Source organism: Danaus plexippus, chromosome 6 (genome assembly GCF_018135715.1).
Source record: "Danaus plexippus chromosome 6, MEX_DaPlex, whole genome shotgun sequence".
Taxonomy (NCBI): domain Eukaryota; kingdom Metazoa; phylum Arthropoda; class Insecta; order Lepidoptera; family Nymphalidae; genus Danaus; species Danaus plexippus.
In genome coordinates, this window is record NC_083540.1 from 595507 (window position 1) to 610727 (window position 15221).

A 15221-nucleotide genomic window follows, 5' to 3' on the forward strand; every position below is an offset into this window, starting at 1 on the left:
ACACAAGGAAAAGAATATTGATGAAAATAGTGAATGTTACGTTTAATTTTTGTTTCCTGAAGGTGAACAAGTCTCATATATTTGGGCATAAATACATTTTATGTCTTAAACGAATTTTATTCCATAGAATAAAAAATAGACAATTAATTTATTTGCTGGTAAGATTTAATAATTTGTCTATACAGTGTATTATCTAGTGAAAATTGCCATCAAAGGGAATGCGTTCTTCGCCGGTGACTACCCCGTCAGTATCTTTGTAGTCATGTTTGTTGTCATACCACCGCTAATCGAATAAAATATTAAGTACATAATTATAAAACTCCTGACGGAATCCCCTTACATTGATCTACTCCGAAACTTAATGCTATTGATAACAGGAAGTCATTGAATAAATATGTACAACTGATTCACATTGACGTCAAAGTGTAGGCAGGGAGATAAAATACGTAGCCCACGAAGTTAAAGATCTTGTTTAACAATAAAATGCATTCCTCAATAATGTTATCCTAATAAACAACTAGGATGAAGACATTTGTTGACTGAACAATTGGAAGCGATCGTATCACACGGGCAATAAACACTTTGTAGAGTCTCTTTTGGTCGAACGCTGAATAGAAATCTAAATAGCAACGATGACACAGATGCTAAATTAAATGCCGAAATAAAAGGTTAAAGCTGTTAAAGCCAGGAATGTACATCACCGACTACCGCAATCTCGACTCTTTGTTTTTCTCCCATATCGATGGGAGTCTAAGAAGCTAGTAGCTGAGCGCTAACGGGCACGGCGCCAGCTTCTAGAATAGTTCGCGTTCCGCCACCGCTTGTGATGAAAGAATGAGGACAAGCGCCTGCAAGCATCTCTTCATGAACACTCCTTACCATCGACGATCACTTTTCCAATGTTCCTTTTACTCTTTATGCTGGCTATGATAACACATCTTTGACATATTTTAAAGATAAAATTCAAGTCTATACTTTAAAGCAAGACTGGACACGAATGTAGAGCGGTTCAGTTGGTTACACATTCAATCAAACATATTTTTGATCTATTTTATGGAAACCATTCAGATTAATCTACCGTTAATGCTATGCTTTAGTATTATTTCGTGTCATTAAGAGCTATTCTAAACTCAGTTTAAACTTTAAGACAACTAGCGACATCTGACGGTCGAACCAAAATTTTATACAACATGAGCTAACTCATTTAAGGATTCTGTGGGAGTGAAAATATCCAGACCAACAACGCCATCTATCAGTGTCTACTGTACACTAAACTGTCGCTTTATGTAAAAGTGTTTATTTGAGATAGATGGAGCTAGTTTCTACTTTTACATACTGTATATTTTTAAATATCGTAACGCACAGTAGTCGAAATAAAAATTCAATTTATCTCAACCTGATGTCAAATAAATATACAATGTTTCAAAAAAAAATCATACAAAGTAATATTAATAACATCATTGATTAATATTAGAATCTAAAAGTCCACAGAATAAAGTCCTTACTCCTACAATAAAACGTACGTTCGTGGCTGTGACAAGACCCCAGGGCTTTTGGAGGTCCTTCTTTCAGTGGCGTTAAACCACAGGACTACAGTCCTGGCACTAATGCTAGTCACGTCCTCCGGTACGGGAGCGATAACATAGCGGATAGTGGAAATAAAAAAAGGTTTTATAAAAAAAAAATACCTCATTACATATCTAACTGTATTAGTACTGCAATTTCGTAATTTTTCATTCTCCTTGTAATAATCCTTGTAACTACATTCTTTCATTTTTTTATATCATCTATGCCTCCCTTTCCCTGCCTTTTCGTTCTATGCAATGTCTCATTGTTAATGACATTTGTTATTTGACGTGGTACTGTTGTTCTCATCTTAGATTATTCATATCTGGTGCATTAGGAATAAGCTGGTCATGAGTTATATTGACATGTGTGTTTTTCGCTCTTCCCGTGACTCACAAACATCAGCAAGTCACTAGCAATAGTGCGCCTACCATAAAATGTTATAGCCCTTTAAACCTTATTTACTTGGGAATGCCTTACATCGAACTTTAAGCTATTCCTTCCGTAAAATGGGCCATTCATCTTGATAATAAAGCGGACCCTAGTAAAAGTCACACGCCACCATGTGTGTAAGTGTCATAGTATAGCTATCACACTTCAACTTACCTTGAAGTACCGGGACACTACAGGATCCTCGGTGAGCAGCCGCTGAGCGTGTGGCTCGTCACGACAGTACGCCACGTGCTTGTCAAACTCTCGCTCCATGCGCAGCAACGCCCGACCCAGCATGCGAGGTTCTTCGGCGTAGTACTTCACTCCCTCAAGGAGACTCCTGCAGAGGTTTAACATAATAGTTGAAATATATAGCTCTCGATGATTTAACACTACCTTTTAAGACTTGCATATTATAAGAAGGTACCAAAAAGTGTAAAAGAATAGCATCTTTTTCTTCTTTTTTGGTCTTGGAATTGACAAAACAGGTGTCACGTGTAACAATAAGAACATTAAAAATACTTACGTGTTATGAAACTCGCAGATCTGCTTGAAGTTAGAGAACAGCAACTCTCTGTTGTCAAACACTGGTTTGGGAGTGGAGGCCTTGTCCAACGGCTTCATGTACTGATTCACAACCTGCTTCATGTCACGCCCGAACTCTTCTTCCGTTTCTATCAGCTCACGCACCACCGCTCTAAGTATGAAGGTTTTAATGTTATTCATATGTTTTATTTGCGACTTTTGCTTTGGTAGGTTTTTTCTAGAAAGCATTTAATACCGGATTTTTGTTACATTGGAATATAGGGCCCATATCAGAGAGAATCACTTGTGGTGCCAAAGATGAGGTTCTTCTGGACGAGAACAGAAGTGTAATATGAAAGAATGATAAAATTAACAAAATAAAATATTATTTGGATGGTCTTAAAATACAATTTATTCTGTGTCTTGAACGGATCTTAATGTATGACAGTTTCTTTTAGCTGGCGAGGGTCAAGGCTTTAAATTCATAAGATTTCTTATCAGACAAACAAAAACAAATGTATGGAGTTTGGAAATATATGTTTGGATAATTTCATTGAACTCAAAAAGACTTTAAACTTTATACGACGCACTGAATACAGGCTGTGTCATATATGATCATTATAATTTAAAACATATTTCTTCACATGGTGATGGGATCGTACAAGTTGCTACGAAGAAGCTAACAGTTTTTAAAGTACTCGTTGAAGATAGGTAGATTTTTCTGATATCACACCACATGTGTCAAGAAATCGCTGTTGAAGTCATCTTGAGATATCCTTCATTTCTTTGTCTTTTTTTTCTGTTTTAATTGTGTTCCAATGCAAGTTTGTATTCACTAATGACTTATCTAAAAGATCTAATTATTTGAATCATGAGTGCTGTCCCAAAAGTCCGCCTCGACCATCAGCTCTCGGCGGTCATATATCACCGGCTGGCTCCCGTCCCAGGTAACGGGTAACGAGACGGCAGTAAATAATTGGTCATGAAATTGATTTATCGCTTTATATCTCACTGACTGCTTTCACGCTGAATTATTCGCCTTCAGAATTTTGGCCGCATTTTGGAAATTTACTTGGAAACGAATTAAAATCTTCGAAATGAAAATGAGTTGCAGAAAATTTATGTATTCTAAGTGTGTAATAAACTTGTTTGTTAATGTACCGACGGTTTAACAGTCACTTAAATTATTATTGACCCATCCGCGGTCCACTGCTAGCTGAATTTAACATACGAAACGAAATATTCCTGCCGGTATTTCCGTAACCGATGGCATCCTCAAGTATATCGTCTGGAAATTCACTCAGAACAGTTTCCCTGGCCATTAAAACTATAACTATATTATGACCGCGGCTTCGCTTGAATTATTTTAGAAGCTCGCACACGTTTTTTTTGCGCTTAAAATATAATACAAAGAGGTTATATGTACCTTCTTCATTAGTTTCTTTTAATGTCCACTTTCGCCTAATAATAGTAGGAACAATGTTTACGTTTACGAACTTATAATAAGACTTTTGATGATTCATAAAATAATAATAGCGCCCGGAACGATATTTTGATAACATTGGTTCCGATCGCGCCGTTACATTGTGTGTGATGACACAGTCTATGAAACAAATAAATGGTAACCAGACGTGATGCGTGGGATTCATAATGGGAGTAAAGGTAACATTTACCGAAATGAAAATCACTTCGACTTGAAATAATATAAAGTTGCAGTGACGTGTTCTGTTTATAGTTATTGGCTTGTCAGGTGAGGTGCTATTTGTGGAGGCGCACGACACACTGTTTACCAGCTCCGTGAAATATCGCGGTTTTGAAATTTGCCATCAAAATGAAATATCGATTGAACTTGGGATTTATGTTCTGTTAAAACGGTTTTAGCGTTTACGATATATTGTTTCCTGTCAGGCTAAACTCCCATCCTCAGGTATAAATACATTAATTAGTGTAATTTTATTTTAGCACCAAAATAAAGAGCATTCATTTAAGTATATCTTATTTTATTTTTACTGCATCGAATAAGGGCGACGTAATAAGATATAAGGAAGCAAAAAAATCACGAAAGTCACAAAAAAAAAACAAAGACGTGCGCTGCTGACGTTATTAAAATCGTGAGAAGATTTACTTTCAATTAACGACAAATCTTGAAACGAGCGCGAGCACTTCCTGAAAACTTTATCGGTGTCAACGAGCTACACACGCTAACACATGTTTGTAATTTACGTCCATAATATTGAATTTGAAATATAAATTACACGAAACACAAAGAAATTTGCCAAAACAATACGACTACTCAACAGATTTATTCATAAAGGATTGCTTTGTATCTGATTTGACGTTGTAACTAAAATATCCGATAAAAACCATAATAAATAGATAATTTCAGGACTATCTAAAGATTTATGGTTAGAGAAATCTTAATACACTTATCATGTATGTTTGACAAAAATTTACAGAACTTCTGTTTCATGCAAGATCCTGAATATTAAAATCTCATCTTTAGTCGATAGTCTTATTAAAACTCAAGTGTGTGTGTGTGTGTGTGTGTGCGTCGACGTGTAATGTGTAATGTGTAACATATTGGACGTAAACATTTCCTAAAGATAAATCAGCTGCAACAGTATTATCGACAAAATTACCATCACCAGTAATATTAGACCCCTTCAACAAAAATATCTTTTTGTTTACAAGAAAGGTGGCAAAGCGAGCAGACGGCCTACTTGATGGGCAGTAGTCCCCGTCGCTCATGGACATCCGCAACGTGAGAGATGGTGCGGATGTTTTGCCAACCTTGGTTGTTGAGGAATATGGAGGGGTGAGAATAAGGAAAAGACAACCGGCTCTACCACTCACCGGACGAAACGCAACTAATAAAGGCTACTTCACGCCGATCTTCTGTGAGAGGGTGGTACTTCCTTCCCCGGTCGAGACAGCCAGCTATAAAATGTATGAGCCTATAAAGAACATTGATCTTACTGTCTCCGTGCAGCCAGCGCGATCTGATCTCTTTCAGGTCGTTCTTCCTTCAGCACGTGAGCTGGTACTAAACCCTTGCGAGAAATCACCTCGCCACCACACACGTCCTCCAACACCCGAACAAGCCATCTGGAATTATAAAATATCCTGTGAAAAAACTAATTTTAGTAGTATAGCCTATAGGTATAACCAATATGAAATGCGCAAGTATTTTTCGTTAAGGTTTTGATGCTTTCAAAATTAACGTATGAATTTTTTGAAGCCTCCGAATCAAAATAAAATTAAAATTATAAATATATAAAATACGTGCTATTTATATTTTACGGTATCACCAGATGATAGAATTCATTTACGCCTTTTCAGATAAAGTACAATAAATGTTCTTAGTCGACCTTGACGCCTTCAAACAAATAAACAAACTCTTGAGATACAGATATATAGTCCTGCTGGCCTGGAGGTTAAAAGGCCCGCCTCATACGTGAGGGCGCGGGTTCCAAACCTGGCAAGTACCAATGTGATCTTTTCCGAGACATGTGTAGTTTCTAAGAGTATTTAGACACCACTGGCTGGAACAGGCTACAGCAAGCCTTGGAGTCTGAATAGCCCCAAAAAGTGCTGGCGCAGAAGGCAAGAGGAAACCGCTGCAACTATCTTCCCAAGATAGTCATCATGTATACGGATCACTGATGCGTGATCACGACCACGCCGAGTCTGCAAAGACTCTTGCGACGATGATGATGACATACAGACAGTAGCAGTCTATTATATGTATATATATTTAAATTTTATATAAAATGTAAGGAGACATTTTACGTGTATTTAGAGAAGTTTTCCAACTTCCACAGGAAGTAAAAATTGAGCTCGAATAATTTGAGCAACTTCATATCTAAAAATTAGGGACGTGTCTAGTTAGTTCAAGTCTAGGCTAACGAACTCCTGGCCGACGACCCCGCTGATCTCGATTGATGACCTCCAAACTATATTACAGCTAAAATAACTCATCATATCAATATAATACAGGAATATTTTCGGATTCCTCTATTCTCAGACTTTGTAATAATAACGGAGGGGTTTTATCTTGGAAATATCACGAACAGTTAAGCTTTCAGTACGTCTGATATAAATAGTGGCTGTGGGAGATGGTGATTCAGTATAAACTATAGTTATAGAGATGTTGACGTCTGGCGCAACCTCTATAGGGACGGGATATTTCAGTATGTTGATATTAAAATGATGAAATTTCAGTTTCTGTCAGAAAGGACTTATATTCAGGTCGATATTATTTATCGAGCGGCATTAAAAATAACTTCGTTGATCGTTTTCTTAAAGCCACCTCAGCTTATAACTTGAAGCTCTCAAAGTATGGAAAAACAAAAATGTATTGCAGGAACAAATCGAGAAGAAACTTCATAGATGACGTTAATCTTCCTGATTGAAGTAAAGAAAAAGTAACAATAAAACATCCGAAATGAAAATCTGGTTAATCTTTGTGTTTTTGTATTGTGTTGATTTAATCTACTTTATAAAACGACCGACCGCTCGTATCGAGGCGGCAGTCATTGGAAGTGAGCTGAATAAATTGAAAACATATGTTTTTTAATCATTCAACACGAGACTCGTTGCTGCATGTGGGTTAAGTGCCACTGAACATTTAAGGAATCGAGTGAAAGCAAACATGAAAATATTACAATCGAATACATGGTCAAATACTTCATCTTTTAAAGTGTCAGCTCAACACGAAATACGCGGATAGATCGCCGAATAAAAATCAGATTTGTTACCGCTCCGACAAATCAAAGAGCCGCGTTGCCAAGACAATATTTATCCGGCTGTTGTTATTCTATAATTACAAGTAATTATTAATTTTCAACTCAAAATAAACTCAAGTTATTTCAAAGGTTAAATGAGTACAAAGAAGGATAGATCGAAGCTAGGATTCAAGAACGTAGCGTCGCTTAAACGAAAACATACCGAGCGGTGATATTACCTATTGGTTACGGTTGAAGTACCAAATATAGTTTTAGAAAAAATTATTAAAGTTTTTAAAATAGTTCACCATTAATACATCTGTTTCTTAACATTTTGATAAAGTTTTTTTTTCAAGAGATAATTTACTATACTTAACCACAAACTTAGGACGTAGCAGCAAAAGTAACATCAATTTTTAAGTTTATAAAGTCAAAAATGGACTGCTAACTTTAACCAGAACATTAAACCTAATCGCATGGTGACGGATTCGCAGGCAACAACTAGTATTGTAATACATATATGTAAATATAGCATTATTCCTGAATCAGTGCAATGTCCGTGCGAAACAGGCTGTAGGCGTTTGTTGTTTTTTCATCACGTTGTAGACACATTAGTGTACTTTAAAGCCATTTTATTAGAACACTTAAAAGATAAATAATAGCCGGAATACTGCAATAAATTAAAGATTTAGCTTAAATTTACAATATCAATATCACAGAAACTGTAACGGTACTAAAAATGTCTATAAAATGATCCCGCGATCTCAAAATCCAATATACCAATGTTATTTATGGCGGGAGTTATAAAAGTAATCTCAAAGATCGTGTCGTTTTTTGAAATAACTCTTTAAAATGACACGTAATTCTGTTTAAAGACGGCGAAGGCTGAAGGTACTGCCGGTTATAATGACGTATTTGATAGTAAATTAAGAAAATTAAGCAAAGCTTCGAGTAATTTAGAATAGACAGAAAATATACATTTATTTGTGAATATTTGTAAAATAGTATTTTTAAGACAAGTTTCATTATAAACATGGGTCATTCGCTTCACAAAGATATTCAGTGACATTTTAATAAATACCTTTTGAATAAAGTTAGAGAATCAATGAAATACTGTTGACGTTCCGTATATACCGTGACGTTGGCAGTTCGGACTAAGGGTCTAGGATACAAGAGTTATTAAAAGTAGGGTCCTAAGTTGTTAGTTCGTACAAAGTCATAGGTAACCCATCAATATTGAATCTATAACGAGTTGACATAGAATTAGTGGAGGTGAATCAAATATAGTATGAAAAAGTTTAGACAGTTTCCATAATGGAAGGCTTTTATAGTTCTGTTTTGGTTTATTTTAAAATTAATTTTGTTTTGATAGAGCGTACACGTCCGAAGCAATTGTTAATTTGGCAACTCCATAAATCGTCGGGTGACACGAGAGTGCACGCGTCAACATATCACGAGTGTGGCCGACGCTTCCTGATGTGGCTGGATTTAACGACTAAAGTGGCACACGAACACATGCCTGCACTTTGATTATACGCCTCCAATTAATTATTACCTGCAGTTAATATTTCAGAACGGAATTCTTGGGACTGAATAAATTATATTTTAATCTTTTATAACACCGGAAAGAAACGAATGATCGGTGTGGTACCGTTTCTATTTTAGGTCTAGTTTACACAGTGAAATCAGACCGACATTCAGTTCAATCGAAGCAACATGATCCGGAATTGTTTTAATATCCCTCGTAATGATCGTCCGACATGACGGGTGTCGGATATAAAAAATATAAGATTAAAGCGTCCCATATCCGACACTCTAGTTGGAGTTCATGGCACAGGGTTAACTCATTACCTGTTCTAACATCAAAAGACACGCTACACTCAATTAAACATCTAAAGTAGACATTGTTTGTGGCGAAAGTCATAATAATTATTTTATTACTCGTGTTTTTTCGATTTAAAAATATCTTGACGTACCGTGAAGTACGTACGTACGAAAGATTGTTTGAAAAAATTGGTCTTTTTTAAAGGAATTATTACAGATATTATGTTTTCTCTCTCATTTTATTTTGACTGCAATATTTATATTACATTATATACTTTAACGCCTACGTTTTCAACATACAGCTATTTAAGATGGGTTGGATAATATGTGTGACAATAAAATGAAAACAAATATCATGTTTAGTAGAAAATATGGAGGACGTAACACAAACAGAAAAAAACTGTAACTCGTTTCAAACATAAGGAAGAAATAATACAGAGATTCTAAATAATACAGAGCATATCGTTAAAATTAGAAGACAAAAACGCTGTCATTATAAACCGACGACAAATTTGCTGTTTGATAAATAGTAGGAAATTAATCAGTTTTAAACGATTAGGAAACGTGGATTTGAAATAAATGCGAAAATTTATACATAAAGTGAACGGCCTGACTGCTCTAGCCGCGAGCTATTTTTGTGAAACACATACAAGACAGAACACGATACATTTTATGAAACACCAGAGACTACATAAACCGTAGCAGTTTTATGAACTCTTGCCCATTAATCGTTAAGTGTTGCTACTACCGAAAATTTAACAACCGTTTAAACATCAGACAGGCAGTTAAACGTTTTCAACCGTTAAAAAACAAATTTTATAAGATAATTTGAATGCGACAAATAAGATTATTATAAAAGATAAAAAAAATAAATTTAAGTTACGAACTCATGTAACGATCTAATAAAATTGTCGAAAAAACAAATGGCACTGAATGTTAGAAAGTGAAGTGAAAACAATATAAGCCACTGAAGTATATAAGAGACATAATTGATGTGCAGAACACGACATCTCAGACAAACTGTGTTGGCAGAAGCGAAACATCCCAAATTAGCGTTATCATAAGTAGAACAGTCATAATATTGTAGACGAGACGTTTGTAACACTACACCTGACAGACGAGTGGGGCGAGCGTCGCGACTGGCATGTGGGAGAACCCTGGTTTCGTTTCCTAGCTTTTATAGTTCAAAATTACTTATGACGACAAACATCCATTTAATATGCGCATACTATTTTATCGTTTCTAGTCTTAGGTTCGGATTAAAGAAGTCGTTCTTGTGACGTCTATTAATTTTCCTTAAAATATTTCGTATTTAAATAAATTTAGCAGTTGTTCCCGATTCAATGCTGTTTATTAGCTAGACAGCATTCGCTTCAAATATTCACAGCGAAACTATTAATTCTATCGGAAAAGATTTATTTTTCGACAATGGCAACACCTTTTTTCAAATTAAACGAAACGCGTGGGAAATTTTGTGAGAAAAACCAAGTACATTTGTCTTTTGACGTTTAGGAAAAATGTGGCAACATTTTTTTTATGATAAAATTATAATGAATGTTAATAAACTGTTATGACTTTTGTGGACCGAACAATTTTTCTTGTTGACCTGCTGCGGCCTATTTTTTTTGAATAGATAATAAACAATATTGAAATCGTTCGTACTAATGAACGAAAAACAGGGGAACATCAAAAGACGAAAAGAAATAATACTCCTACATTTATAATATTCGCAATCGGGTTATCTCAAACAAGTGAAGTTACGCAATGTACTGACATTTATAAATATAAGCGGGCTGTCAAATCAATTAGGAATCACAGATAAAATAATTTATTTTTAACAGACTTAAAAAAACAGACCCCGATTTCGACTGCAAGTGTTTTGCATGTTTCATAATTATTTCGCCAAATATGAATCAATGGGAAAGTTTCTTTTTATTTACTAAGACTTATTCTAACCTAGGCATATATAAATTATATCAATTTTGATTAAGCCATTTTTGAGAAATTCAATTCGTGGGTATTACCAGAAGTTACGATAAATAAAACTCACACTCCCGCCGTTTCGGTTCTTTACAGCAACCGCGATCACGGGCAGACCGGATGAGATGAGATTAGTAACAGAAACGTCGGGAGTATATTTTAATTAAAGTCTAATCTCATTAGTTTCGATAAAGTTTTAGCAACCGTTAGCATAAGAACACGAAAGTTTCCAGGCTATTTTATTCTTTAAGGCTCTTGGTTTGATTCAATTGAGACATATATTATTTCTTCTTAGTTTATTTTTATAAATTAATTTATATCTAAATCGGTATTCCTCTTTTTAAGTAGATATCATAAAGAGAATATATTAGCTGTCCAATAAATGTTATGTATATCACGCTTCTTGAAAATAATTCAATTAGTAGTTCTCTAGGTTAAGTAAACGAGATTATCATTGGTGTTGCAGTTGAGACGACGACACTAATGGGAGACAAAGATTAGTTAACTTGTGTATATCTGCGTGAATCAGGTCAGTGGCAGAGTTATAATGGAGAGGATAATCCATAAATAAGTATCATTAAAATTAACTTAACTATTTCGCAATCTATACAAATAAATAAAATTGGAATGTCTGTTTGAAATATCCGAATAACCGTTCTTTATTATATGCTTGTGAGTATATATACGGTAAAAAAACCAAAGTATTTTTTTTTTTACAATTTTGGTCTGTCTGACTGTCTTTGTGTGTGTTCCGGCAAATTTCTGAAATGGCTGAATCGATTTTAGCGGGATTTTTTTTGGCATGGAGCCTAAGTAGTAACTTAGGCTACTTTTTATTCCGATCAAGAAATTAATTTTTATTACCCGCGACTGATGGCGCGGCGCATGGGGTGATTAAAAGTGTTTTCATTGTTTTTTTTTTACGTGTGGAATATTACATATTTCTATAGTGCAATATTACATCCTGTTCTTATGAGTCGTAAAACACAACCGCAAACAAGTTGAAGCTCTGTAGACTTCGTTTGAGAGCAAAGCTGATTGAGTGGTGCGTATTAACGATATTGTAAATGTATATCGCAAACATTTGGCGAATCACCAATAATCAAATACATTTACTGTTATCAACACCACAGCGGCCTGCTCTGATAACTGAAGGTGTAGTGCAACAGAGCGAGCCAAGAACATGGCAGCGGTAACCTCAGATAACGTTGCAATTCATTTATACAGATCGAGACAAGGTAAAAATATGTAAAACGCTATAAAAATAATATATATATGTTCTTCATTCGAGATTATAAAATAATGAAATAAAGGCGTCGAGCACTTTGATGTATTTAGAATAGATATAATATTTTGAAATCGTTTGAACTTTAAAAAATTATCGAGGAATACTGAGCAATGAATTATCAGTACACATAGGGCGGTAAAGTAGCAAAGTATGAGGCGAATGTTTTAACAGTAATGTTATTGTTTCAGGGATCGTTACCTCTCTTGATGTGCGCTCTTCTTAGATAGCTTACTCTTATGGTTTTTCTTCGGTCTTACGGACAGTTTATGCTTTGCCGCCGACACGTCCAGGAGATCGGCTTCCACGTCCAGATTGGAGTCGATGTTAGCGTTCCTGGGGATAGGGAGAGTGTTAATACACAGATGAGGGGGTGGAGTGCTACTTCATATGGTGTAAAAGGTACGGGGATTTCGTATATACTATATACGTTTTTAGGAACAAATGACCATCTACATATATATAGCCCAATGAGTATAATTATATAGTAAATTAGTTGCTTTTATTATATATATGTAATGTTATTTATATAAACACTTATACAAACGACACTTTAAGCAGCTTCGGAATTAATTTACACAGAAAGCTAAGCGTTTAATGAAAGATAATACGATTATAACTTATCAATTCCTCAAACATCATTTAATATACTAAATTATATATAATTATTGAAAAATATATGATAAAATAAAAGTAAGTTGTTTCGTTATGAGTTTTAACATAGGTTTGTAAACATAAAAAAAGTTTATCAGATAACTTAATTGAGGGTACCGATGGCATATAATGTTTGATCTTGCCTCATACTCGTACTTTAAAAAAATTCTTTTAGAGACAGATTTTTTTTAGTTTTCAAATAAAAGAATTTTCATTGTATTTCTGTTTTATTATACGTTACAGTTAAATTTCTTGGATAGATTTTTCGAAATGCACACTGATAATACTAATGCCGAATAGAATTTAATAAAATTGCTTCGTCGTATATATTTTAAGTAATTTATATGAACGACCTTAATCTACTTACTAGTAATAACCTAAGATTTATCTCGCGTCACACTCGGCTCACGTATTATCGGTATAGTGAATTATGGTTATAGTATAATAAAATTATTTCTGCAATATATATTCCATGTATATTATATATACATATATATTTTAAGTGAAAACAAGACTTAATTATTATTATATTTTTATTTGTTTTCATTAAAAAAACCTCTCAAGTGCATTTTCATGAAATTTCACCGGCTTCGAAAAAAACCAAATTTGGTTTTCTTCGCAAGAACCTTTTTTGAAATTATGAACAGCTTGCGATAACCGCAAAAACAATAGACTGATAAACTGAACTTTGGTTAACTAATAAGTTGACAGTATATGGATTAAGTAGTAAATATAGTAACTATTAGCATTTTGTTCATTTAGGACATTTAAAAATCAATAAATTCTTTCCGGATATAAAAGATAAATGTTTATAAGTTTTCTAGAGAGAAAAGTGGCTCCGAACTGAGACTGTTTTTTAACTTCTCGGTCTGTAGACTCAGGGACTAAATATTATTTAAATTATAAATATGAAATAATGAAAAACATCGTATACATGACAATTAAAAATTTATACAAGTGTGATAAGTGTCAATATCAGTGATATTATTATTTCTCTAACTTTTATACTCTGTGATGAAATCCGTGGGATAATTTAGATTATTGGTTGAATTGATGTCGACCAGTAATAGAAAAGGGTGTTGCTAAGTGCATAGCACGAAAATGGTTCCAAATGTTCCAAATTTTCCTAAGGGCCACGGAAGGTTTTTATGCTAAAAAAAATTAAAACAAAAAATTTAAAAAATACTCGGAAAATCGTAAAAACAATATTTTTTATTTAACAATAATCAATATAAACAAAATATATGCCTATTTTTATGTATGCATACGTTTATTAGACCCTTTGAGTATAATTTAAACCCATAAAACATCTTATGTATTATAGTTTAAACGCAACAAGGCGACTGCAATATCCGCAGCGGTTTGCTTTCGCAATGACCATAAGTAAGTTACAGGACCAGTCTTCAAGTATTACTACTTTAATCTGGAAAATCCATTCTTCTCTCATGGACAGCTATATGTTGACTGCTCCCGTGTCCAAAACCATCAGCATAATTTTTTTACGCGTCAAATAACCAATCCAATAGTATTGTATACCATAAAGTATTATAATGAGTTTGTACTCACGATGATTCAAGTTAATAAAGTATTGTAGCCTACAAAATGTAAATTTATTTTTCTTTATTGTCGGGATATAATTAAGGTAACAACTCACAAATATTACAATAATTTTTTATTATTACTTTTGACAGAACGCAGTTTGTCCGGGCAGCTAGTTTATAGTAAACACCGAAAAAAAAGTTGATGACCTATGGGACATTACAGAACAAGTAGGTGTTAATATATTTTAAGACATTTTCTTCGTTTAAAGTCTTTTTTGGAAATTCGCGAAACGTATAATCGTTTAGGAAGTATTTGAAAAACTTAGCACCGTCTATTCAATACACGTACCTGTATATATATTATTATACAAATAAGGAATATAAACATATCTATAATTAAAAACTTATATGTCGTATCCGCTCGGATATCATGAAGTGGTAGGAGCCTCAAATGCTTTGAGTAGTTTTTTTGGTACGCTCGACAGAGTTGCGAAGTGAACTCTTCGAAAGAATTACAGGAGCGTAACTACATGACACGACCTCTGTTGACACGGAACGCTCCCGGGACTGTCGCTTCGTTTCGTTTCATTAAAATAATTAGAATGGGGTTTTAATATAAAGCTCAGCCCGACCTCTCATAATGTAAAATGACCACTTCACACTCATTCCATTTCCATATATACATATATT

General features: G+C 34.3%; 1 protein-coding gene and 1 long non-coding RNA gene across 8 annotated transcripts in view; one reads left to right on the top strand and one right to left on the bottom strand.

Annotated features, from left to right (window-relative positions):
- Positions 1-15221, bottom strand: part of LOC116778669 (obscurin) — a 76698-nt gene that overhangs the window by 35228 nt on the left and 26249 nt on the right. For all 7 annotated transcript variants that reach the window (XM_061529591.1, XM_061529589.1, XM_061529590.1 and 4 more), the window contains 4 exons: positions 12538-12672; positions 5500-5628; positions 2525-2695; positions 2173-2338 (listed from right to left, as the gene is read on the bottom strand). In XM_061529591.1, the coding sequence (XP_061385575.1) occupies positions 2173-2338; positions 2525-2695; positions 5500-5628; positions 12538-12672 (601 nt within the window). The remainder of the gene's footprint in view (positions 1-2172; positions 2339-2524; positions 2696-5499; positions 5629-12537; positions 12673-15221) is intronic.
- LOC133320820 (uncharacterized) lies at positions 12017-12639 on the top strand. Its single transcript, XR_009753939.1, has 3 exons — positions 12017-12096; positions 12185-12289; positions 12528-12639. It is a non-coding gene; the product is annotated as an uncharacterized LOC133320820 (long non-coding RNA).